The following is a 27,124-nucleotide window of genomic DNA, read 5'->3' as shown; positions in this document are numbered from 1 at the left end:
TGCGCGAGGGAGTCTGTGATTGGCTTGGCACTTTCGTTGCGCTCTGGGTTGCCAGATCAGTAAACTTTATACATGTCAATTATTGTTATACACACTGAGATGGGACAATATGTGGTCTGGTGTGTATAGATATTTGATTATTCTAGGTTTATTTAGTGCTTGAAGCTGATTTGTGTACGGGTTTTCAACTGGGACTGGTCTGAAAATTTGTTAAAATCCTACCTGGCAACTTTGAGGAGGATGGACCTCATATGGCTGCTGGCAACATCTGGAAAGCTTTATTCACACTGCTGCTTACTTTGAAAAGTGCTCGCGAGCTGAACTGCAAATCTGAGATGTCTTTTATAAAAGTAGATGAAAACTCTGACTTCTCTTTCCACAACCTCCCCTATGGAATTTTCTCTACTCCGGGAAATGTAAGTAAGAAATGCAATATTTTTTTGTTTGTTTGCATTTTGTACATTTAAACAGTATTAACTGATGATGAATGTTTGATGTTGAGGCTCGGCGGAGGATCGGAGTGGCCATCGGGGATCAGATCGTGGACCTGAGTGCCATTAAACACCTCTTGACCGGGCCGGAAGTCTCCCAGCACCGGCACGTGTTTGATCAGGTCGGTTTTACTGCACAGTTTTGACCGTGCATGCGTGTTGTAGTGTCGGGAGTGTATTAAAGCCTCTCTGTGTGTGTGTGTGTGTGTGTGTGTGTGTGTGTGTGTGTGTTAGCCCACTCTGAACGCGTTCATGGCTCTGGGTTCGAGCGCGTGGAGAGAGACTCGCGCGCTCCTACAGACACTACTGCGCGCGGACGAGCCGACACTGAGGGACAATCACGAGCTCAGGGGCAGGTAAACACTCATTTTTGTCTTACTATCCTTGTGAGGACCTTCCATGTGCCTAAATATTAATCCTATGCCTACACCTAAATCTAACCTTAACCTCAGTGAAATGTTCTTTTTTTGTTGTTGTTGTGTTTTTTGTTTGTTTGTTTTTTTTGTCTTCCAATAACACTTCCAATAATTGGAGGTCAGTCTTTCACTTACTTCTAGGACTAGGATTTACTCTTATGCTTTGGATCATTGTCTTGCTGCATAATCCAGTTGTGCTTGAGTTTCAATTTATGGACTGAAGACCGGACATTCTCCTTTAGGATTTTCTGCTAGAGAGCAGAATTCATGTTTCCCTCAATTACTGCAAGTTACCCAGTCCCTGAAACAGCAAAGCATCCCCACACCATCACACGACCACCACCCTGCTTGACCGTAGGGATGGTGTACTTTTTGTGGAATTCAGTGTTTGGTTTACGCCAGATGTAATGGGACCCCTGTCTTCTAAACAGTTCCACTTTCGACTCATCAATCCACAGAACATTCCCCCAAAAGGTTTGAGGATCATCAGGGTGTGTTTTGGCAAAATTCAGACAAGCCTTAATGTTCTTCTAGGTGAGCAGTGGTTTTCACCTCGCCACTCTTCCATGGATGCCATTTTTGCCCAGTGTCTTTCTGATAGTAGAGTCATGAACAGTGACCTTTATTGATGCAAGAGAGGCCTGTAGGTCCTTTGATGTTGTCATTGGCTCTTTTGTAACTTCCTGCATGAGTAGTTGCTGTGCTCTTGGAGGAATTTTGGAAGGTCGGCCACTTCTGGTAAAGTTCACTACTGTGCAGAGTTTTTCCATTTGGAGATAATGGCTCTCACTGTGGCTCTTTGGAGTCATGGAGCCTTTGAACTAGTTTTGTAACCCTTCCCAGACTGATGCATTTCAATCACCTTCTTCTTCATAATTTCTGAAGAACTTTTAACCAACTTCATGCTGTTGAAGAAGTTCTATTTAAGTGTTGATGTGATTGAACAGGGTTTGCAGTAATCAGGCCTGGTTGCGTCTAGTCCAGTAACTAAAGGGGCAAATACTTTTTTCACAGCAGTGTTATTAGTGTTAACCTGCTTTTATGTAAATGACCACAGATCTTAATTCTAAATTCTTCATTTAATTCTCTGTTTCTCCTCTCCAGAGCTTTTGTTGATCAGAGCGCTGCAGTGATGCATCTCCCAGCTGAGATCGGTGAGTGCTAAGCAAAATCTCTGTGCCTCCTCTGCCCTCGTAAGCCCTTTTTCTCTTTCTCTGTGCCCTTTTTCTCTTTCTCTTTGCCTTAGACAATACTGCCCATACTGTAATTACAATATACAGTACTATACTGACAGCACTGTAATTATTATTATAAAGTGTGTTAATAATATAAAATATTATAAAAATATTTTATAATATAAAAATACAGCTTGCCTACCCTTTATTCAGTGCTAGGAATAGACTGTGCTTATCTTAATCTCATTCATTTTGTTCCCACACAAAGTTGTAGCATAAAGTAAATGTCTATATAATGGAAAGCGGGGGAATGGTGGCTTAGTGATAAGCATGTTTGCCTCACACCTCCAGGGTTGGGGGTTCGATTCCTGCCTTCACTCTGTGTGCATGGAGTTTGCATGTTCTCCCCATGCTTTGGGGGTTTTCTCTGGGTACTCCGGTTTCCTCCCCCAGTCCAAAGACACGTGTTGTAGGCTGGTTGGCATTTCCAAATTGCCCGTAGTGTGTGAATGTGTGTGCGATTGTACCCTGTTATGGGATGGCCCCCCATCCAGGGTGTCCCCTGCCTCGTGCCCTGAGTTCCCTTAGACAGGCTACAGGCTCCCCGTGACCCTTGGTAGTATAAGCAGTGCAGAAAATGGATGGATGGATGGATAATGGAAGGATTTGTAAATATATGAAGTTTTGCTCACTCTCAAGCACAAGGAGGCTAAGAGAGCAGGAAAGAACTCTTTCCTTTTTTGTAACCATATAAAATACGTAAAGGACATCGATGATGTTACTTAATTCCCAATAACTGTCAGACACAGAGTCTAAATGAGCAGGAGAGGAGCCACTTTAGTTTCGGTGGTTGGAGTAAATGGGGAGCTTAATCTGATTTGTAGCCTTGATGTCAGATCTAAATATAGTCCTGCCTACCTTTAATTGGCCAGAAGGAAATGGCAGAAAAAAAAGGAATTCAGAAATCTCTTAACTGGGGGAAAAATACAAGAACAACTGAACCCACCAACTTACTTTCTTTTGCAGCTGATGGTAAATTCACCACAACATTATGCTGTCAGTGTTGGGTGTCACATGTTCCTAAGTAACACATTACTGTAATTAAATTACTGTTCCTCTGGAAAAAAAAAAGAGAGAGAGAGAGAGATTACTCTTCATTTTTAAGTAATTTAATTACAGTTATTTATGATGTACTTACATACTTTATGGACTTTCAACAATTCTGTATAAATGTATATTGAATTTAAAACCGAAAGATGAAATTAATCTAACTTGGCACCTTTAAATTCATTAGCTGTAGGCTAGCGTGCATGCACGTGAGTTCGCTCCGGGTGGCTGTGAAGTCGCTCGAGGATGTCAGCAGAAATGAGTGGCTGTTTTGCTAAATGGAAATATTCCCATTACTTCATTTTTTGACACATGTAGACAAGAACATCACGGTAAAATGTACGTTTCACACTAACTGTTCCTCAGTGGTGGAATGACCTTCCAACCTCAATCTGGACCGCAGAATCTGTCACTATCTTCAAAAAAACCGCTAAAGACCCACCTCTTCCGTGAACACATAGCCAACCGCTAAAATGCCAACCCCACATTATCATTCAAAATTTTTTTTAAAAAAACTTACTCTGACACGTACATCTCTACTCTGCGCACTTTGAATTTCTAGAACTCAATTAAAAGATTTTGTACAGTAGCACTACTTGTGGTGTTCTCTGCTTGATATATCGCTTTGCTTGTATTTCCTCATTTGTAAGTTGCTTTGGATAAAAGCATCTGCTAAATGAATAAAATGTAGATGTAAGTTATGCCCTGAGGGGGGAAAAAAACACTATCGGCCTCTCTCCAAAGTCGTAGCTCTTATTGTTAAGCTCTTAACTCTTATTGTTAAGCCAGGTTATATGATTTGTTTGCATTTTTGTATTAAAAGTGGTTTAATAAAGCTCTACTTAACAGGATAAACTATTCCATGTTTGACTCAGATTTTCAAGAATTAAAAGAAGAGTCTAATTTCTATTGTACATGTGGTCAAGGTTGATGCACAGTTTAAGAAGTCATGAGTAATGTAATTCCTTTTCAGACAGGTTAATTCTTCAGTAATTTAAATACAGCGTCGCCAATATAATTGGCATTTAGTAATTAATGACTTTTTTTAAAGTAACTTACCCAACACTGAGTGCAATATTCTGATAATATCAGTAAGAATAATAAAACATTGATATTCAAATGTTAAATACAAGACTGGTGTGTATATGATGTATAAATGTAAATATCCTCTTAGACGTCCCAGCCATCTGTTCACCACACGAGGGTGCTGTACCCTACTTGCAGCCTTTAGTTTCTGGATGTGATGTTTCCTAATCTTATTGACCGGTCAATTTTATGACACCAGACTGACATTTTGACAGCTCATCTTTATCTGTCTGTGTAAACCAAGTCAATTATGTGACATATTTTGTTTAAAGTTGAGTAGTTAAGTCAGCAGTCTTTTCCTCCTATTTTGTTCATGTCTTTTTCTTTCCTCAGGCGATTACACTGACTTCTACTCATCCAGAGACCATGCCACTAATGTTGGGATCATGTTCCGGGGCAAAGACAACGCACTGATGCCAAACTGGTGTGTAACATGCTGGGAACCACCAGCAAACTTTAGAGTTTGACACAAACTTTAAACTCTGCTCGATTTGATATGTTTATTTATTTATTTTGCCCTTTAAAAACACAGCAAATGGGGATTGGGGGGGAGACCCTCAATAAGCAAAAGAATACGTTGATGAGGTGTAGAGTGTGGATTCACTATTTCTCATTTGTTCCATTATGAAACCAGAAGATGGTTTAATGCATTCAGTGACTGAACTGCAGCATTACATCTGGGACCTACTCACATTACTTGAAACATATTTGTACATGTATACTCCAAAATCCTTAATACTTTGTAAATAGTCAGTATCCTGGTGGCCCTGTTATGTCCAGTAGTACTATCTACACCTGCATAACATCTAGCACTATGATAGCAATGTGAAACAAGCATGACTACCAAGCAAGCAACACTGGCTAATAAGCCATTAAAATAGATGCAAACAAAGGGATTTGTACTCACTGCAATATGTTCTTTAACAATCACTGCTCTATATGCAAATACTACTGCAGCAGCCATGACCAAATAACAGCAAAGCCGATTATCAATTACTTGCTTATTTGATGAGCTTTTCTTTCAGCAATGCCATCAAATATGTTCTTTAATTTGAAATCCTGCATTTTGATGCACTCAATACAGTATTGCCAATCCATTTAATCTTTCCTGATACATGCTGCTCTTCAGATAGGAGGATTTTTAAATACAATATGATATACTTTAAGCGGAACATCTGTACACCTGCTCATTTATACAGGTGTCTAATCAACCCATCATGTGCATAAAATCATGCAGGTACACATTAGAATGGGGAAAAAGTGTGATCTCTGTGCCTTTAACCGTGGTATGGTTGTTGGTACCAGATGGGCTGGTTTGAGTATTTCAGAAGCTGCTGATCTCCTGGTATTTTCACACACAACAGTCTTTAGAGTTTACTCAGATTGGTGCAAAAAAAGAACAAAAAAAATGCAGTGAGTGGCAGTTCTGCTGAGGCACACAGATGGTAGGGTCAGAATTTGACTCAAAAAGCATGATTCTGTCGACCCAACCTACCTTTTATCAACAGTCAGGCTGGTGGAGGTGGTGTAATGGTGTTGGGAATGTTTTTTTGGCAAACTTAGTGCCTGTTAATACCAATCAATCAAAATTTGAATTCCACAGCCTATTTGAGTATTGTTGCTGACTATGTGCATCCCTTCATGGCCACAATTTACCATCCATCTCTTAATGGCTAATTCCAGCACCAAGTCACAAAGCAAAAGTCGTCTCAAACTGGTTTCATGAACATGACTGTGAGTTCACTGTTCTTCTGTGGCCTTCCCAGTCACTGGATCTTAATCCAATAGTCTCTAGAGATTACATGAGCTAAACATCGAACCTTGAGGTGGATGGGCAACAACAGCAAAAGACCACATCAGGTTCCACTCCTGTCAGCCAATAACAGAAATCTGAGGCTATCATGGGCACAGGCTCACCCAAACTGGACAGTTGAAGAGTAGGAGGGGGGAAAAATCACTTTTTCCAGTCTTCAACTGTCCAGTTTGGTGAATAAATCTCAAACTGCTGGAAAATTAAGTGAATGCACATTACTTTGTGCTCCCTTCACTTATGTTGCTACGGATGGAATTGATAGTGCTACTGCAGCCAGCCTCTAGATGGGATCAGAGACATTTTAGGTTTTCAACTGCTGTAATGTGATCCATCTCTCTCTCTCTCTCTCTCTCTCTCTCTCTCTCACTCACTCACTCACTCACTCACTCACTCACTCACTCACTCACTCACACACACACACACACACACACACACACACAAAATGTCAATTTAAAATAAGGAAAATGTATTAAGGATAATAAATATGAGAAAGCAATCAAGTTAAGCAGTAAAAATATAAAATATATGAAACATAGAAATAATTTCAAATATATGCACAGGGCAGTATCTAAATATAAAAAAAAAATTGTTTTTAACCTGGATTTAAAAATTGTCAGTGTCTAAATTTTAACTGCTAGATCTCCTCAACCACCACCCCCCCACCCCCCCCGACACTTTTTTATTCTGTCATTATTTCTATTTAAAATCTTGGTATATCAAGTGAGTGAACTATTATTATTTTTCTTAACTTGTTATTTTAACTTACTAACCCATTATTTTAAGATATCATGTCATTTCGATATCATGTTATTATCTTGCTATTTCAAGATATTATGTTACTTTGTTTATTATTTTGACTTCTCATAATTTCTAGTTAACATTTTATTTTAATTTATATTCTCATTATTGTGATGGATTATCTCTTCTTCTTCTTTTTTTTTTTGCTTTAACATTTAACACCCCACATCTATCAACACAGTGTGCAGGGATTTTTTCTTCCCATCGTTCCATTTTAAGTGTTAGGAATTAAAACCATGACCATACCTGAACACATTGTGTGAATTACTAATCATAAGCCGTAAATGTAATGATCACAAATTCCTCCTCTCTCTGCATGTGGCATGCTTCTGAGCACAGCAGTTTATGCTTTGTTTTCAGCCCCTGTCAATGTACTTTTTCATATTGCCATGTGTTCTTTGCTTTCATTCTGTCCTTGTCTCCGCCCCTGTCCTGCCATTGGTTTATCTCCCTATTGTGTCATGATTGTGTCCAGCAATTCCCTGTTTACTTTGGGAATAATTTGTCTATTTATACTCTCCAGTGTCTGTTTCATTATAAAGACTTGTTGTCGTATATGTGCATTTCTAAGCCTTTGTTTCCGGTGATTTCTGCTTCCCCTGTTTCCTAGTTACTTCCTGGTTTTGATCCTTACTCGTCTTTGCGTCTCTGATCATGGATTACTCTCGTTTGTTGTTGTCTGCATGTGCTTGACTCCTGCTATGGACTTTGATGATGATTTATGGATTGCTCTTAATAAATAGCATACTGATCTGACACACTTACGTCCTGCCTCTCATCGCCACATGTTACAGTATCAACTGAATTCCACTGAAGCAAAGACTTGCTTACTTGCTATCTGAGTAAGAGCATGCAGAATAAGAATAAGAATTAGCATTACCTTTATTAAGTTTAAACAATGAAATAAGTCAAAATATTTACTTTTTTCACAGCTTCTGTATTTTGGGGCTCTGTATGAAAAAACATTGTTTGAGAGCTGTTTCTGTCTTCTATCAAATTTTTATTTGCACATTTGGTACAAGCAGTGCCTACTTGACATTTATTCTTCTATTCGTATTCTATATTAAGTTAGATAGCTGTAAAGAGGTAGGAATAACCTGCTATGGCAAATAAACTGCTGTGGATCTGCAATCACTGATGGCACCCGTAATCCTTTTTGTCTTCTAAAAATCTCTAGAAGTCAAGTCACGTTGCAGTCTTTCTTTCACTGTTGATAGTGTTCTTACAAAATCTAACAAACCCCTACAGCCTCAGGCAAAACCTAGGCTCTGTAAGACAGGCACAATATTTACTGTTTACTAACTTTAAGAGAAAGATGCTGGAGGGAGAAAGGTTATTGGAGTGCATGGCCCTCTTGTTTGAAGTACTGAGAGTGGAAGATGGAAGGACAAATGAATGGATGATAAATATGTGGCTTAAAATAGCAGGATGTGATGGATGGATGGATTGATGCTGTTTCTGATTTTCAGGCTGAGGCTTCCGGTTGGCTATCACGGCCGCGCTTCATCTGTGGTCGTCTCAGGAACTCCAATCAGAAGACCTCAAGGCCAGATGAGGCCAGACCCAGGTAATCACTCACACTCACACGCGCACACACACACACTATGTGCTGCCCTGTATATCTTTTAGTATTTTGTTCATGATATTAATAGAATTTGGTAATGCTATAAAATTGCAGAAAGGTTGTAGTCTTCTCCACAGACCTGACTGATTTCACTGGTTTCGCGGTGCCATTTTAACAAAACCTTTCAGGTGACTGAGATGTACAGAAACATCTCAGTCTCCTGAAAATAGTCCAAACAACCCTGCAGATCTTTTTTCATGAACATAAAGAGAATCACAGTGTGTATCACAATATACATAATTGCAATAACGCAGTTTCATCCAGGTCGTATAGGATTAACACACACTCATTCACTTGGAAATATTAGGGGTGTTTTTCAGGTTCCTAAATTAATTCTATTAATAACCATCACAAACCATTGCCTTGTGTAGATTAAATTTTGCAAAAGAACACATGCAGTAATTCTATTTTCATGTAATAACATGTCACAGTCAGGGAAATAGTAGTATAGGCTGAATAAACTATAAACTTTAGGGTAAACCTACAAAAACAAAACCTATTTCTTTAGCTTTTTTTTTTTTTTTTAAGTGGGCAGAGCAAAGCTCAGCAGAGTTTAGCTTGGTTAACAAGTTGAACATAAATGAAGTAGTATTGTGACTACCTATTTTTTCTTTCTTTATCCTACAACAATATTTTTTTTTTGACCAAAAATGTCTCACATATACTGGATAAAAAGGTGCATAAATAGCATTTGCATGTGTTTGCCAGTTATTTTGGTTAGTTGATGTCCAGTCACTTGTTAGAGTGGGTCTTAAACAGCATCTGGATAAAACGAGGTGCAGGCGACTGTAGTAATGATAAAAGGTTATGGCTCGTGTATCTGATTTTAGCTTCTCCAACGCAGTGTGTTCGAGCAAGCAGCCGCATCAATAGGCTTTCATTGCAGTTATCCAAGTATTGTCACTCTGCAGCCCTGAGACACTGACTCACCACAAAAATCAAAAGGCTATTCACCCAGATCACTTACATTGAGGAGATTTGTGGGGGTATTCTACTCATTACACACTATAATGCTTGCCATTGATCAACTTCATGTGGTTCATTGTGCTGACCATTAGAAGAGTCCTGACACATCAGGATGATTGAAAGGAGCACCATGTTCCAGTGATGAAGGTTAATATACAGGAGATCTACTGTCTACTCACTCAAGCTAAATGACAAAAATGTTGTAATTTTTCCTCTTGCTTTCTATTGTACTTGTCTGTTTGTCAGCCAAGCCTCCTGTGTTTGGGCCATCAAAGCAGCTGGACATTGAGCTGGAAATGGTGAGAGTGCTATTTTAGAGTTTGATTTGGATACTTGGTGAAAATTACTTGTCTGATACTAATTCTTGGCTGTCAGAAGGATGCTCTTAAACTAGGACAGCTAATGTAGTGTAAAAAATTTTTTTGCCCTTACAACTTTAATAATTAAAAAGACTAAGCATCAATGCTTTTTTTAATGCAACAGCAATCAGGATTATTTCTTGCTTATTTGTAATTTTAATGGAAGCTAAAAAGGCTTCCTACTATCAAATTAATTGTTTATGGTAAATAACATCATTACAATTATGTACTTGAATATGAAACGCTTTATTTTAATGAAAGGATTGGTTATAGTTATATTTATATATTGCTTATCTAGGCACTCAAAGTGCTTTACATAGTATAGGGGGAAAATGTCCTCAACCACCATTAGTGTGTAGCATCCACATGGATGATGCGACGGCAGCCATAGTGTGCTAGAATGCCTACCACACACCAGCTATTAGTGGAGAGGAGAGAGTTATGTATCCAATTCAGAGATGGGGAATAGGAATTTAGATACAAGTAATTTCTAGCAAAATGAAACCGAATTGACAACCCGCCACCTTTTGTAATGCTAGGCAAGCTGTTTAAGAAATATGAATGGTCATTCGTTATAGGAGAATAATCTACCCCGTAGTTGATTATTTTCCAGTAACCCCATGCCCCATGTTTTATAGCTCAACACTTTGCTAATGATTAAATAGTTTTATTTATTAAAGAGCGTCATACTTTTCCATCATTTACAGTCACATTTAATTTTATGGAATGTCCGCGAAGCAAATTGTCATTTTTATTATAACAGCTATTAACAGTCATTCCTTACCAGCCTATCTTTTCTTTGTCTTATAGCTCTTAAAGCTAATAAGATTGAAAATGTAGATCGTCAAATAACTGTGAATCTACCGAGAGCAAAGCCTTCCTTCTTGATGACATTCCCTGCAGCGTAAACCTTAAAGGACCAACTTTAAATCAAAAAGCTAATACTGACTGAAGCCTTCTTTCATAAATATTAAATAAATGTATCCTTACAGAAGCTTCACCAGAGCAATCAGTATACATGTTTCATTGTTAAATAAAAATCTGTTTATTGTAAGGCTTACATTATAAGGATTCATCATGCGTGAAGTCCCCATAAATGAGTTGTTACTATAGAAACCATAACACGTTAGAACCACTGCATTAAAATGCCTGTGATTTGACGTGCAGCCAGGACTAAAATCGGAGCCTTTTTATTCAATAAATGAATCAACACCTTCAGACCAATCATATTTAAAAATGGTATAAGAGGGAGATAATATACAGTTTAACAACAGACTTGTCTTCAGTGTTTAAAGATATGAGGACATTCTGATATCACACTGTATTTTAGTCATTGTGCACTGTATGTATGTGTGTGTGTTTTGTAGGCTTTCTTTGTGGGTCCTGGGAACAGGCTGGGAGAACCGATTCCCATAGAGAAAGCACATAAACATATCTTCGGTATGGTGCTGATGAATGACTGGAGCGGTGAGTAGCGTTTTCCTCTTCATCCTTACCATGAAGGCATGGCCAGGTTATTCGGTCCTCCAACCCTGTAGGTGCCCACCAAATCATCCAAGTAAAATCTGGTCACACGTGGTCATGAAATCCCTTTCCATTTAATTTTAACACTGGATTAGTAACAGGTGGGCAACAATCAGTCATTACACAGTGTCATTGTACATTACACTGTCCATTACAGTGTCATTGTCATTACACATACAATACACAGTAACCTACATTGTAACTTTAACCTGGTTAAATGACTAATAAGTGTAGCTACAAGGCAGTATACACCTTGTATACTAGAGAGGTCAGAGGAGAATGGTCAGACTGACAGGAAAGCTACGGTAACTCAAATAAACACTCTTTACAGTGGTGCTGAGCAGAAAAGCAGGAGTGGAACCTGATGTGGTATACAAGTGTTCCTATTAAAGTGGCTAGTGAGTGTATACACTGTGTAGTTGAAGTAAATGTAATGTATGTTTGTTCATGCCAGAGTAGTATTTTTGTGCCTTCATCAATCTGCTTGTCTTCAAGTGAACCCCACAGAAGGGGAAACTGAATGTCGCCTCATGATGGTATCTGAAATATAGACACGACTTCCTTCTCTTATAAAAGTTTAGAGAGTCCGTCTGAGGTGGCACTGACGTGGACTTGATTTATCTGTGTTTCCCGGTCATGGCAAAATGGCCATCTAGAGTAAACACTGCTATCAATTTCCTTTATTATTCTGTCACACTGCTAGCCCCTGAGTCGACAATAGCCCCTTCCACAGCATGCTGCAAACCTTATTACTTTTTATGAGACCTACACCAGGCCCTGTGGAGCATCACATTCCTGATTGCTTGGCTTCTGTCCATAGCGGATTGAATAATGTTGAGTTCAAACATTCACACAATGTTAGTTCATATAGATGTGTGGAAACTTTTTTTTATTTTTTTAATTTGAATTCCATTTAGGAGATTACTTACACTCGTGCTCCATTAGTCTCTGTGCACTGCACATTGTAGCATATTTCCTGCTTTAACACAACTGATTCAATTAATGTAATTCTAGGCCAACATTACATACTAGTGGCCTAAGAGTTTTCTAGGAATTTCATCCGGACCAACTTCTTCTTTGTCCTTTTTTAAGTGTTACAGGACATCCAGTGTTTAATGACTACAAGACTCAGTTCCTTGAAGTTTTCCCACACGAGAAAGTCTTCAGAATGAAGGGCTTTGCAGTTTCTCAGTGACATGACAAGCTTAATATTTTTTGTCTTATTAATTGAAATGGCTGGGGCGGGGCGGGGGGGTTGGGGGGGGGGGGGGGGTTGTGTTTAGCACGTTTGTCTCACACCTCCAGGGTTGGGAGTTCTAATCCCGCCTCCACCTTGTGTTTGCGGAGTTTGCATGTTCTCACCGTGCTTCAGGGTTTCCTCTGGGTACACCGGTTTCCTCCCCCAGTCCAAAAGACATGTGTTGTAGGCTGAATGGCATTTCCAAATTGTCTGTAGTGTGTGAATGGGTGTGTAAATGTGTATGCGATTGCACCCTGTGATGGGTTGACACTCTGTCCAGGATGTACCCTGCCTTGCGATGAGTGGAAAATGGATGGATTAACTTGTGCGACTCTTAATAACTTTGATATCATAAGGGATAATAGGAACGAACTTGTTTCATGAACACAGCACAACATTAAATGTAACTATAAATGAATTAAAAGTATGACTCCTTGTTGTTTAATAAATAAAGAATTGTTAACATTGGCAAATTGTGCTGGAATAGCAAGGATTTACATTATAAAGTTAGCAAAGCTGAGAAGTACATATTTTTATTCATAAATGTAATTCAGGATTGTACTTCCTTCACTTTGTTCACTTTCTATTTCCTTATCTTGTTGCTTTCTTCTGTTTATTCATCCACCTATGCCTCTCTCCATTTTTGACTTGTTCCCTCCTCATGTCCTTCCTGCTTTGTTTCCTGGTGTCCATTCATCTCTCTGTATCCCTTCCTTCCTTCTGTCTCCCTATCCTTCTCTCCCATCCACTTTCCATGCTTCCACTCTTTAGCCAGCCCTCTATTGTTGCTTTTCTGCATGTTTCCTTCCTTTCTTCATTCTGCCAATCATTTATCCATCCATCCATTTCTCCCTTTCTCTGTCCCTCCCTCTTTCTTCTTGCTTAATTCTTTCTATCCATCTGTCTCTTGCCCACCCACACTCATTCCCATTCTTACATTCATTCTTCACTTCCTTTCTTGCCGCTTTAACCCTTCCAATCAGCCATCCGTCTCTAGTTCACTCTTCCCCCTTGTCTTATTTATTTTCCACCTGTATTTCATTCCTTCCATCTATCCATCTGCTCACCCCTCCCTCTCACAGGCTCCATGCTTACTTACTTAATTTCTTCTGAACTTTCTCTCATTGTAAACTGTCATTCCTTTTAGTGTTTTCTGTCCATGTTAATCGCCCAGCATTCTTTTCCTGCTCCTTTCTTCTTTCGTCTAGTTCATTTTCCATTTCCTTCCATCCATGATTTTGTCCATTCATCTGTCCATCTCTCTCCCTTTTTTCACCCCTCCATTTCATGCTTACTTTTTTCCTTGCCTTCTTAGTGTCTTCCGTTTTATTTGCTTTTTTGCCCTTGCATGTATAATTGACTCCTTAATTTCCTCCTAGTGGATCACATATAGACTGACATACTCACTTTTTCTCTCTCTCTCCCCCTCTCCACAGCAAGGGATATCCAGGCATGGGAGTATGTGCCGTTAGGTCCGTTTCTTGGGAAAAATTTTGGGACCACCATCTCACCCTGGGTCGTTCCCATGGAGGCTCTGATGCCTTTTGTGGAGCCTAACACAGTGCAGGTAAGTGGGATTGAGTTGGAAGTGCTACTGGGAAACAAGTCCTTGGTATTAACTCAAGAAAGCCACACATATAAAGAAATCCAAACATTAAAGTCCATAAATGAAGTTCTGTGTAATAAAGAGGATTGAAACGGGTGTTAAAAAATAAATAAAGGATTGCACACGCTAACTGAAATTTATTTCATCAACCGGCCACACACAGGAGCTCCTCCTAAGATTTCTGAGCAGGGAGTCAGAAGAATAGTGAGAAGAGTAGCCCAAGACCCAAGGACCACTCGGAAAGAGCTCCAGAAACACTTGGAGGCAGTAGGTACCATCGTCACAGAGAAAACAATAGACAATGCACTCCACTGCTCACGCTCACACTGCAAGACTCCATTACTAAAGAAAAGGCATGTCAAAGCTCGTTTAAAGTTTGCTACAACTCATTTGGACAAGCCTATGAAATACTGGGAGAGTGTGGTCTGGTCAGACGAGAGCAAAATTTTACTTTTTGGCTGTCATACTACACGCCATGTTTGGAGAAGAAATGGCACTGCACATCACCCTTAAAACACTACCAACAGTGAAGTGTGGAGGTGGAAGCATCATGGTTTAGGGCTGTTTTTCATCACATGGTACTGGCAGACTTCATATAATTTAAGGAACGATGAATGGAGATCTTTAGCAAAAGATTCTTGAGAAGAACCTGCTGCCATCCACCAGGATGATGATGAGACGTGGGCGGAGCTTCCAGCAGGACAACGATCTAAAGCATACAGCAAAGGAAACTCTCAATTGGTTTCAGAGAAAAAAAAATAAGGCGTTAGAGTGGCCCAGTCAGTCACCTGACTTGAATCCAACTGAACAAGATTTAAAGACAATATATTTAGAAGAATGGGCCAAAATCACACCTGAATACTGAGGCCCATTAATTTCTTCATATAGGAAGCATCTTGAAGCTGTCATTACAAACAAAGGCTTCTCCAGTAAGTATTAGATAAAGTTCAGTTAACGTGTTCAATAGTTTTTTCCTGTGTCATTCCTCTTTATTACACATAACTTAATTTATGGACTTTAATGTTTGGATTTCTTTATATTTGTGAATTTCTTGATTTAATACTGATTTCTGGTGAAAATTTCATGTGAATAGCCTCACTGGAAATATACTTACTGAGAAAAAATCTTGACTCATTCAATACTTATTTCCCCCACTGTATCTAGATTTTAATAAAAACATTCTTGGCTATTCAATATAGCAAACTATGAAATACAGTTCTCAGTTGTAGAGCTGACCCATTATGTTTACATTTGAACAAGCCAATATGTTTGCTTTTCAAAAACATGGCCTTGTATTGAGACGTACCTGATGCTGTAACTCTCAAAAGTGTTGAGAAGTTTCCTTGCAGCATACAATTTTTTTTCTAAATCATTTGTGATTTGGTATGAATGCGCTGTATCTCACTGTGAAACATACTCTTGTTTTAGGACCCAGAACCACTACCATACCTTCGCCACCAGGACCCATACACATTCAACATAAACCTCTTTGCCTCCATTAAAGGTGGGCAATACAAGGTCATTCAGTACAATAAACCATTCAAGATAAATAAAGGTGGTCAGGTACCATAATGTTTTAATGTTCAGTAACTAACTTTTACTGAACTGTTTTACCATCAGGTGAAGGCATGAAAGAGGCAACCACCATCTGCAAGTCTAACTTTAAGGTGAGACCCTGATTTACATCACACACCACTTTTGAGCTTCTGTCTCTCTCTCTAGGTGTTTTTTGTACATTAGGCAACTAGTGGTTGATAAACCTCCATCTGGTGTCACGTGTCCCATTCAGAGCTCCACAATGCACAGTTTTTACCCATGCTTCGCACAGCTAGAGTGATACAGTCCCCACTGCACAGACAGTGGGGTCCAAAAGTCTGAGAGCACTAGTGAAAATGCTTCTATTTTCCGTTCTTTTCTCATTTTATACAACAGTTTTCATTATAAATTATATTACTGACAATAACTTTAGGGAAAAGTAGAATCTTTGAAATAGTTACATGAATTTCAGAGTTTCTTAATATTTGGTACATCCCCTTTTATGCTTTAATGACCGAACTCGAGCTGGCATGGACTACATGAGTTTGTGCAAAACCTTACGATCCATTTGAGATCAAATCCATCAGAATGACGTCTGATCACTTGCTTCAATAGAAGCGTTTAGGCGTCAGAAAATCTGACCTTTTGTCTAAAGCAATTAACAGGGTCATTATAACAAATTTACGTCTATTTAAATAGGTACCTAGAAACAGTGCAGAATCTTGAATATTAAATATTCAAGATATTGAACATTTTATTTACTTTGTTTTAAATATTTCACAATTCTAAAACTGAATGAATGTGGTTCTCAGACATTTGGACCCTTGGACTTTTCGCACTGAGAGCTTAGGGGCTCAAAAGTTAGCTAGAGAGGCCAGAGAATTACCAAGAGAGAAATCATTGTGCCTAGGTGATTTACTAGACTTTACAGGCTGAGAATTGACCACCGTGATGTAGCAAGGTTGAGCACTGAGTGGAAATGTTGGTTTTATGTACGAGACAAACTTTTGGGCCAAGGAAAAATAGTTTAATTTTAATGATATATTGGTATATCAACTGTCTCAAATGCTTTTTCTTGAACAAATGCTAAATTAAGATCTTGTGCAATCGCATATGAAATGAAAGCAACTTCCTAACTACACAAAATCCTCCAAAAAAAATAAAATTAAAATGGAGCAGTCTGGAATGCAGTAGAACTGATCAGCAATGGATAACATTTGCCAAGACCATTTTCAAGCAGTTTGTTAAAACTGGAACTGAGTGCCAGTTTCTAAAACATGCCAGATCACCACTGCCTTCCTGCAGTTAAGCTGAAATAAAGACAAAGTATAGGTCAGGTCTGATTAAGGGCCAGAGACCTTTGTAAAACTCTGCTGTCAGTCCCTTCACTCCTGGAGATTTACCAAGAGACTTCTCTTGAGCTGGGGTAGTGAGTTCATTAAAGGATACAAAACGCTCCAGTTCAGTCCTGATAGGCATGGTAGATCTTGGTCTGTTGTTGCCTTGTCAGGGTGTTCTGCTGTATAAAGGCTTTTATAAAGACAGTGCATGTGATTTAATTTCTTGTTTGTCTGAAGTCTTCCTGCAATATAAACTGACTAAAAATCAATTTCAGCACTATGCACTGTATTAAATCGTGAACAAACCAAATAATAAGAGCAAAAAAGTACAGAAAAGGTTTAATTTTGTGGGAATGCCTATTGACCAACTACATAACCTCACCACTGTACAATCACCCTTCTCTCTACCCGAGAGAGAGAGAGAGCGTGCAAGAGTGAGCTATGAGTGGTGGAAATTTGGGCCTCACTTCCTAACACACTGCCTCAAATACACTTCAATTAGAAATACATTCTACCAGATAATATACTCTGTCATGCCTGAATTTTAGTAATTCACTGACACTGATTAACCTCCATATATATTGGGGAAGAAACATGAAATAATTCTACAAACACTCAAATTTGTAGCATCCTGCAATGTTTTACAGACCACCAATAAGGCAAGTTTTACAAATTATTTGTTAGCAGGTTATTCCCCCTTTTCATCTGTTATTCTTTATCTTTTTCTAATGGCCATTTATGATCAATTTCTGTATATTTATATTATATACAGTTCCCTTTGAAACTATTGCAACGGCAAGGCCAATTCATTTGTTTTTGCTGTAGATTGAAGACATTTGTGTTTCAGATCAAAAGATGAACATGAGAAGAGAGTTCAGAATTTCAGCTTTTATTTCCTGGTATTTATATGTAGATTTGTTAAACGACATAGAACATAGCACATTTTGTATCAGACCACCCAATTTGTAGGCAAGCAGAAATATTGGAACATGTGACTGACAGGTGGTCCTTGTTACCCAGGTTTGTCCTGTTAGATTGGTTGTTTAAATAATAAATAGCTCTAAACATCTACTCTTGGTTGTAGCATTCAGTTTCACTTCTGAAGACTGCATTTGATAAAATGGGTAAGCCAACATGAAGAACAGAGAGCTGTCTATGGGAGAAAATCAAGCCATTTTGAAAATTGGGAAAGAAAAGAGAGAAAATCAATCAGAGGAATTGTACATTGACATTGGGCATAGCTGATACAACCATTTAGAATGTCTTGAAAAAGAAAGAAACCACGGGTGTACTGAACAACAAACACCGAATGGGTCAGCCAAGGAAAACAACAGATGATGACAGAAACATTGTGAGAGTTGTGAAGAAAAACCCCAAAACAACAGTCAGTGACCTCGCCAACAATTCACCATTCGAAGAGCAGAAATATAGAGTCCATGCTACAAGATGCAAACCACTCATCAGCAGTAAGTATGGAAAAGCCAGATTGGAATTCACAAATAAATACAGAGATGAACCACCAAAGTTCAGGAACCAAGATTAACCTCTTCCAAAGTGCTGGAAAGGCCAAAGTGTAGAGGAAAAAGGATCTGCTCATGATCCAAAACATACAAGCTCATCTGTGAAACATGGTGGAGGTAGTGTCATGGGCTTGGGCTTGCATGGCTGCTTCTGGAACAGGCTCACTAATCTCTAATGATGATGTAACTCATGATGGTAGCAGCAGAATTAATTCAGAAGTCTACAGGAACATTTGTATCAGACAGTTTACAGAGAAATGCATCCAAATTAATCGGGAGGAACTTTATCAAAACACACTGCCAAGTCAACAAAGGACATGTCAGTCACCCAATTGAGCATGCATTTCACCTCCTGAAGGGAGAAACATCCCTAAACAAACAGCTGAAAGAGGATGTGGTAAAAGCCTGAAAAAGCATCACAAAAGCAGAAGCCAATAGTTTGGTGATGTCAGTGTGTCACAGGCTTTATGCAGTTATTGCAAGCAATTAAAAGCAAGCAAGTTATTGCAATATTTGCAACCAAATATTAAGTGTTATTTACTTTAATTTACTTCAAGACTTATCTGTACCTATACTTTTGTTCACATAAAAATTGGGAGTTCTGATACAAAAGGTTCTATGTTTTATGTGGTTTAACACATCTAGACGTACAGTTGTGCCCAAAAGTTTGCATACCCCTTGCAGAATCTGCTAAATCTTAATACTGTTAACAAAATAAGTGGGATCATAAAAATCCCATGTTGTTGTTTATTTAGTTGTGTCCTGAATAAACTATTTCATATAGCAGATGTGTGCATATAGTCCACAAGACAATATCATAGCCGAATTTATAAAAATTACTCCGTTCAAACGTTACATACCCTTGATTATTAATACTGTGTTGTTACCTGGATGATCCACGACTCTTTTTTTGTTTTGTGAGAGTTGTTCATGAGTCCCTTGTTTGTCCTGAGCAGTTAAACTGTCCACTGTTCTTCAGCAAAATCCTCCAGGTCCTACAAATTCTTTGCTTTTCCATCATATTCTGCCTATGTAAATACTGGTAAATAAAGCTGAAATCCTAAAGCCTTGTCTCATATCTTTCATTTGATCTCAACCCCAAATGTCTTTTGTCTATCGCATAAACAAATGAATTGGCCTTGCCGTTCCAATAGTTTCAGAGGGACCTATAATAGGTTATACAATATTAACGTATTATTTACCTTCAACATGCCTGTGCTGTTTGCTTTGGCAATAATGTAACCTGAAAGGAAGAAAAAAGGAAAAACAATCAGACACTGTACAGTACATGCACCCGTATGGCCCAGCACACAACACGGTCCAAGCACACAATTATAATCTCATCAGAACCAGACCTATTTCCATTCTGGCACCAAAAAGTTCCCAACAAATCATTTTAGGTCAGTAAAACATTGTTGAAAATTTTTTTGGTTTTAGGAATCAAGTTTTCCCAGTGTTCAGAGAATAAGTTTATGTAACACATTTAAACTTTCCTTCACTTGATAATGAAGTTAAACTCTGATGTCTGTGTAATGTCATTTATAAGTCTCTTGTCGTTTGTGAAGATATCAGTGCTGTGTTTGGACTTTGGATTGGACTTTGTATGGTAAAATATGTCCTCAAAGCCAGAAGTAAAGCTTGTAATATCCACTATGGTTGTTCTACCTGATCAATCTCCCACATGTGATTACGGAATGGCTTAGCTTTCAAATTATATGGGCAGGATCTTAAAAAGTTTGTTGGGTGAAAAAGTGGTATCTGTAATTTTGTGAAGGCCATGTGCATCATCCTTTTTATTACTCTAGCCTTTTTGCTGAAATAACAGTGTGTGCCTTGCAGCTCAGTCTGACCTTGAAGTGTGTGCTGTTAGCTGAGTTTGTTGTTATCTGTTTTCCGTGGTGAGAGCCATCTCATTCTCTGTAAAAGACTTCATTTAATGGAGCCGAGGATAGAGTGAAATTAGGTTCCGTGTCCATTAGCTTCTGTTATTTAGCTAAATAAAATGGTTTGACTGCCACCAGAGATGTTGTCTAGTCAAAGGGCTACCAAGCAAAATGTAGTTTACTTACAGCCCTTGTTTTTTTTTCTTTTCCTGTTGGAAAATGCACTGTAAATACTATTATATCTGAGGATATGAATATTCAATATACTCGCATGTGTCTGGTAAAAGTTTGGATATGATGGTGAGTGAATAGATCTTGGTGTCAAATGCACAGCTTTTTTAGTGTACTAGTGTATTACTAATGAAAACTTGTATCATTGTCTTTATTTCTCTTTTCCTGCCTCATCCTGCTTACTTCTGTGTCTGTCAGCCCTGGTGAAGGAGGTGTGGCCTCTGTGTCCGTCAGTTATAGAGAAGGAGGCATGGCGTCTGTGTCAGCCCAGTAATCGTGGCATGGGCTGCGTTCGAATAGCCCTACTATCCAGTTGGCAACAAGTAGTATGCCAAAGGAGTAGTATGTCCAAATTCTCAATATTCGTAAAACAGTAGGCGAGAAATACCCTGTTGACCTACTGCTCTATGCTAAATCAAACTGTTCGCACGATACTAAACCATGCTGTACATTAATGCAGCTTCAAATGGCATGATGTTCAATTACTGGCTGTTTCAAAAGTATTCTTCATATACAGGATGACAATATTGAGGTGTGTCTTGAAGGATAGAATTTTTTACAGTATTTTCACTGTGGTCGAAATATTATGTTGTACACATGTAAACAACAAATACAGTTGATTTGTTATTCTGTGCAATTCACAATCTGGGCCTCAAAATTTCATTTCTGCTGTTTCAAAGTCAACTGTTCAACATCTGTGGTGGCATGTACGTTCAAAACGCATGAACAAACAAACAAACAAAAAAAAACACAACAGCAAAATAAAACAACAAAAAAAAACACATCAATATTGACTAAAAATAGAAAGGTTAGGTCCTTATTGAACATCACGTCCTCGTTGCTGATACATTGCGCGTCAGACTGAGAGATGTTTAAGAGGATATATGAGTGTTCAGTGAATCTACCCATGCTTTTATCTGTGCTATTTAAAAAAAATAAATAAATTATCAAGGGCATTCATATGATATTATTTTAGATTTGCTGTCAACTTTGCACAGCATTAATATGAGTATGAGAACGCTACAAACCTGCCTAAAGGAAGACACGTTATTCAGAAGGTTAATCATGAAAAAAAAGAAAAACTAAAGAACTGAAGGTTTTTCAGAAGAAATAATTACTCCTTGAGTAATTGTTTAATATAAGGTAAATTCTCAGTAAGTCGTAAAAGTAAGAGAGACAGTAAGAGAGAACAGACTGAAAAAGTGCCATTCTTTTTCGTTGTGATAATCATTGCATTGTATTGTTTGGGAAAAAAAACATTGTGTTAAAATAAAATACTATAGCATCTGCATATGTTTAATGTCACTATGTATTGTTTATCCCCTCAGTACATGTACTGGACCATGAAACAGCAGTTAGCACATCACACAGTTAATGGCTGTAACAGCAGACCAGGCGACTTGCTCGCATCAGGCACCATCAGTGGACCGGTCAGTGTTTGTGTGTGTGTGTGTGTGTGTTAGATATTCTTCATAAAAATGAAATGTGCCATTCCGTTATTTCCTGTTCGATAGAAGATTCTGGAAATGAGTAACAAGAGGACATCATTAAAAGACTGAGGAGTTAAACAAGTACTGTGAAAGGCTGCATCCAAAACTGTACACAGTACTACCATGCTTCCAATAGAATAATCTGCCTCTTTTGTTTAGAAACATGAAGCCTAGCTAGCTAACACGGCATATTAGAGTATGTGGTGTAATATTTGGACACTTTGTAGTATGTTGTAAATAATTTAACTAGCGGTAAAGAAGAAAATTGTGTATCAAATTGTTTATGTGGAACGTTTAGATCCGGGGTTTGTATTTGCAATAATACGCACGGCACATTAAGGTAATGCTGGGGAATTCATGTGTTTTGGATGCATCTGTGTAGTAACATTTAATCCATTTTTCAGACCGGGCACTCAGTGAGATACAGTGAGGGGGGGAAAAAGTATTTGATCCCCTGCTGATTTTGTACGTTTGCCCACTGACAAAGAAATGATCAGTCTATAATTTTAATGGTAGGTTTATTTGAACAGTGAGAGACAGAATAACAACAAGAAAATCCAGAAAAACGCATGTCAAAAATGTTATAAATTGATTTGCATTTTAATGAGGGAAATAAGTATTTGACCCCCTCTCAATCAGAAAGATTTCTGGCTCCCAGGTGTCTTTTATACAGGTAACGAGCTGAGATTAGGAGCACACTCTTAAAGGGAGTGCTCCTAATCTCAGCTCGTTACCTGTATAAAAGACACCTGTCCACAGAAGCAATCAATCAATCAGATTCCAAACTCTCCACCAAGGCCAAGACCAAAGAGCTCTCCAAGGATGTCAGGGACAAGATTGTAGACCTACACAAGTCTGGAATGGGCTACAAGACCATTGCCAAGCAGCTTGGTGAGAAGGTGACAATAGTTGGTGCGATTATTCGCAAATGGAGGAAACACAAAAGAACTGTCAATCTCCCTCGGCCTGGGGCTCCATGCAAGATCTCACCTCGTGGAGTTGCATTGATCATGAGAACAGTGAGGAATCAGCCCAGAACTACACGGGAGGACCTTGTCAATGATCTCAAGGCAGCTGGGACCATAGTCACCAAGAAAACAATTGGTAACACACTACGCCGTGAAGGACTGAAATCCTGCAGCGCCCGCAAGGTCAAGAAAGCACATATACATGCCCGTCTGAAGTTTGCCAATGAACATCTGAGAGGACAACTGGGTGAAAGTGTTGAGGTCAGATGAGACCAAAATGGAGCTCTTTGGCATCAACTCAACTGGCCGTGTTTGGAGGAGGAGGAATGCTGCCTATGACCCCAAGAACACCATCCCCACCGTCAAACATGGAGGTGGAAACATTATGCTTTGGGGGTGTTTTTCTGCTAAGGGGACAGGACAACTTCACCGCATCAAAGGGACGATGGACGGGGCCATGTACCGTCAAATCTTGGGTGAGAACCTCCTTCCCTCAGCCAGGGCATTGAAAATGGGTCGTGGATGGGTATTCCAGCATGACAATGACCCAAAACACACGGCCAAGGCAACAAAGGAGTGGCTCAAGAAGAAGCACATGAAGGTCCTGGAGTGGCCTAGCCAGTCTCCAGACCTTAATCCCATAGGAAATCAGTGGAGGGAGCTGAAGGTTCGAGTTGCCAAACGTCAGCCTCGAAACCATAATGACTTGGAGAAGATCTGCAAAGAGGAGTGGGACAAAATCCCTGAGATGTGTGCAAACCTGGTGGCCAACTACAAGAAACGTCTGACCTCTGTGATTGCCAACAAGGGTTTTGCCACCAAGTACTAAGTCATATTTTGCAGAGGGGTCAAATACTTATTTCCCTCATTAAAATGCTAATCAGTTTATAACATTTTTGACGTGTTTTTCTGGATTTTTTTTGTTGTTATTCTGTCTCTCACTGTTAAAATAAATCTACCATTAAAATTATAGACTGATCATTTCTTTGTCAGTGGGCAAACGTACAAAATCAACAGGGGATCAAATACTTTTTTCTCCTCACTGTACGCTACACACCTGCTTAACTCTGAATACGACCCACGTGACAGGACTTGTTGTGTTTCTAGGATCTGGAAAGTTTTGGCTCAATGTTGGAGCTTTCATGGAGAGGGTCAAAGGTCATTGAGCTGGCTGGAGGAGAGACTAGGACGTTCCTCAAGGATGGAGACGAAGTCACTCTCACAGGTGGGACTGAAGAGTGTGTGTGAGTTCATAGCGACATAATAATAGGAATGTGTAACCTACACTGTGTGGCCAAAAGTATGTGGACACCTGACCATCACACCCATATGTGGACCTTCCCTAAACTGTTCCCACGAAGTTGGAAGCACGGAATTGTCTAGAATGTCTTTGTATGCTGTAGCATTAAGGGGCCTAAACCTGTTACAGCATGACAATGCCATGAAGGCACTAATGACCAATTTTTTTTCCAGCCAACACTCTATTTTTTGGTTTTCTTCTTCCCAACTTTTTCCTTTCTCCAGGTTACTGTGAGGGTCGGGGATACCGTGTTGGTTTCGGATCATGCCAGGGGAAGATCATTCCTGCCTTACAGAAGTGATGTTCCTCATTCTTCACCCTCCATCTATCCATCCCTCCCAAAACCAGCTGGATTCTTCACGCACCAAATAATGCCTTATCAGTCATGTTTAATCATTCGTGACCTTTCCAGTGACAGCTAATTAGCTCATTGGAGTTTCACTTAGCCAGTGCTTTTCTCTGGGCAGAAATGATTATGATTGATTATTTGTGACAGCCAGGGAAATTGAATGGAGATTGGGTTAAGACTTTTAAGATATTGAGGTTTTGTTTAATAATACGTGTCCTGAAACATCCCACTGGCTTTTTTTTTATAATCCAAAAATGTAAGCATTATAGGATATGAATGTTTGATGTATAGCTTTTTAAAATGATACATGTTAATTATACAGGGTGTCCCAAATATCTCCATACATAGAGGACTATATTTGCCAGCACCACGTTTGTTGTGCCTTGGTGGACGTCCACTTCTCGGTTGGTCCACAACACTTCCAGTCTTTTTGAATTTGTTAATAAGTTTAGCAACAGTGTCGTGCTTGCCATGTTTCCTGTTAAAGTCCATCCAGCTTCCAGATTCAGTCATGAGAATAATTTCAATATGTTCTTTTGTCAAAGGCATTATTAAACGCTATATATATATATATATATATATATATATATATATATATATATATATATATATATATATATATATATATAAATATAAGCTAAATAGGAAAAAATGTATACATATTTTCCCTGTGTATGGAGACTTTTGAGACACCCTATATTTTTGTTTATTACAGGAAGGCAAATTCAGGAAGGTTCATATCCATGAACCAGTGTCAAAATGAATTCAGGTTTGAGTCAGGTTGAGTGTTAACACCTCTAGCAAAGTCATGTTGTAGACAGTCACTTGCTACCAACAAATTAGCACTAGAATCCCTAAACACATTTTATATAGACATGTATTTCAGGGTGGACTTTTGCTTTAATCAGTTCAGTAAGTAGTTAATTAGTGACTAAAATAAAAGGTCAAGGAGTTAGTTATGGAAGATAGGAATGCAGAACAAGCCAGCTATCTAAACATTCAAATATTGATCTGTAAAGGGGAAAAATCAGTACATGCCAGCTAGCTTTGTAGCTAAATACCATTCTGCAGGAGCTAACGATAGTTTTATTTGCTGAGCGCAAAAACACTGTGTACATTTCAGCAGGTTGAAGTAGAAACTAAAAGGTAAAGTTTTTTTTGTGGGATAATATCTGAGAGCACCACTAGAGTCTGTTACTCTAGACTCATGCAGTAGGAGAAGCGGCACTATAGGACTGTGCCTCAAATCTTTTCACACTGGCAGAATTTAATTGAAGGAAAAATTTGATCGCAATGGCCATTAATCGGCTGTCGGGGAACACGTCAAGCTAGCAATTAAAGACTACAGATTTTGGTCTAGGATTATACAAATCTTTTAGGATTCTCAAAACTTGTCACATGACCAAATCATGGCCAAAATCATACAGTGTGAACGTGGAGTAAGCTGGATTTTTTTTTTTTTTTTTTAGCATGGCAGTATTACATGACTGAATACAATCAGGACCTGAATAAATATTCCAACTTCCACCTTGTGCTAACTGGTCATACCTTTTCTGCCTTTAGAAAAAGTTTTATCAAGTGAAACTTCTAAGCTTTCCAAAATAGCCTCTGGTGCACACGTTCTTTAAAGATTCAATTTTGCAAAGGCACTACTTATTTCTCAACATGAAGTCGAATTATCAAAGGCAGTGTTATGTTTATTGCTGTTTGTTACTCACAAATTGGTAATTAAAGTTACTGATGTCTGTTAACTCCGCTTGCGTGTGTTTAATCCATCAGCCCGCACGGCGTAAAAAAGCTGTGTCGTTTGATTAATTACCCTGTCTGCATTCTAAATTCACCTGCTGTGGTTTAATGACTCGTAATGATCTAGCAATCGCTGTTTCATCTCATTGCTGAGCTGCATTTAAACACACTATAATCTCATTCCTCTCATTACAACAATCTATTACTGTGATTCACTTTCTACTCTTAATGCCCACAGGGCATTCAGGTTAGAAATCTTTCCTTAAAAAGGAATTAAAGAGAGTGGTGCTGGATAGTATGTGCATGTTAGACATACATATCATTGTAGATCCTCATAGTTTGATGACACCTTGGCTATGCATCATTTTATTCCATCGTCCTCTTTTTTTAATTAATTTTTTAATTTTTTTTTTTTTTAACAGTGTTACCAATTAGAGGTTGACTACTAGTGGATTTTACTGATACCAATAAATAAGTTGGGGAGTACCTGTCGATAACCGATTAATCAAACGATAGTTTTTAAAATTGATATTGACTGACAACATAGCACTCAGAA

General features: G+C 38.7%; 1 protein-coding gene across 1 annotated transcript; it reads left to right on the top strand.

The window, feature by feature from the left end:
- The first annotated feature begins 93 nt into the window (after positions 1-93).
- On the top strand, positions 94-26,573 carry fah (fumarylacetoacetate hydrolase (fumarylacetoacetase)). Its single transcript, XM_017478357.3, has 14 exons — positions 94-416; positions 503-613; positions 726-847; positions 2,012-2,061; positions 4,609-4,699; positions 8,356-8,453; positions 9,723-9,775; positions 11,203-11,302; positions 14,036-14,166; positions 15,634-15,709; positions 15,826-15,872; positions 22,044-22,145; positions 24,281-24,398; positions 24,698-26,573. Exons 1-14 carry the CDS (start codon positions 252-254, stop codon positions 24,772-24,774), a joined length of 1,341 nt encoding a protein of 446 aa, XP_017333846.1. The 5' UTR covers positions 94-251; the 3' UTR covers positions 24,775-26,573.
- Positions 26,574-27,124: the final 551 nt, after the last annotated feature.

Source organism: Ictalurus punctatus, chromosome 10 (assembly GCF_001660625.3).
Source record: "Ictalurus punctatus breed USDA103 chromosome 10, Coco_2.0, whole genome shotgun sequence".
Taxonomy (NCBI): Eukaryota; Metazoa; Chordata; class Actinopteri; order Siluriformes; family Ictaluridae; genus Ictalurus; species Ictalurus punctatus.
Note: the sequence above shows the minus strand (reverse complement) of the source record. Positions and strands in the feature narration are given on the sequence as shown.

Bases quoted from the DNA above. Each gene is read 5' to 3' on its own strand.
- fah (XM_017478357.3), top strand. From the start codon at position 252: ATGGCTGCTGGCAACATCTGGAAAGCTTTATTCACACTGCTGCTTACT. The intron at 614-725 runs GTCGGTTTTACT...TGTGTGTGTTAG, and splicing joins ACCGGCACGTGTTTGATCAG to CCCACTCTGAACGCGTTCAT. The intron at 22,146-24,280 runs GTCAGTGTTTGT...TTGTGTTTCTAG, and splicing joins CAGGCACCATCAGTGGACCG to GATCTGGAAAGTTTTGGCTC.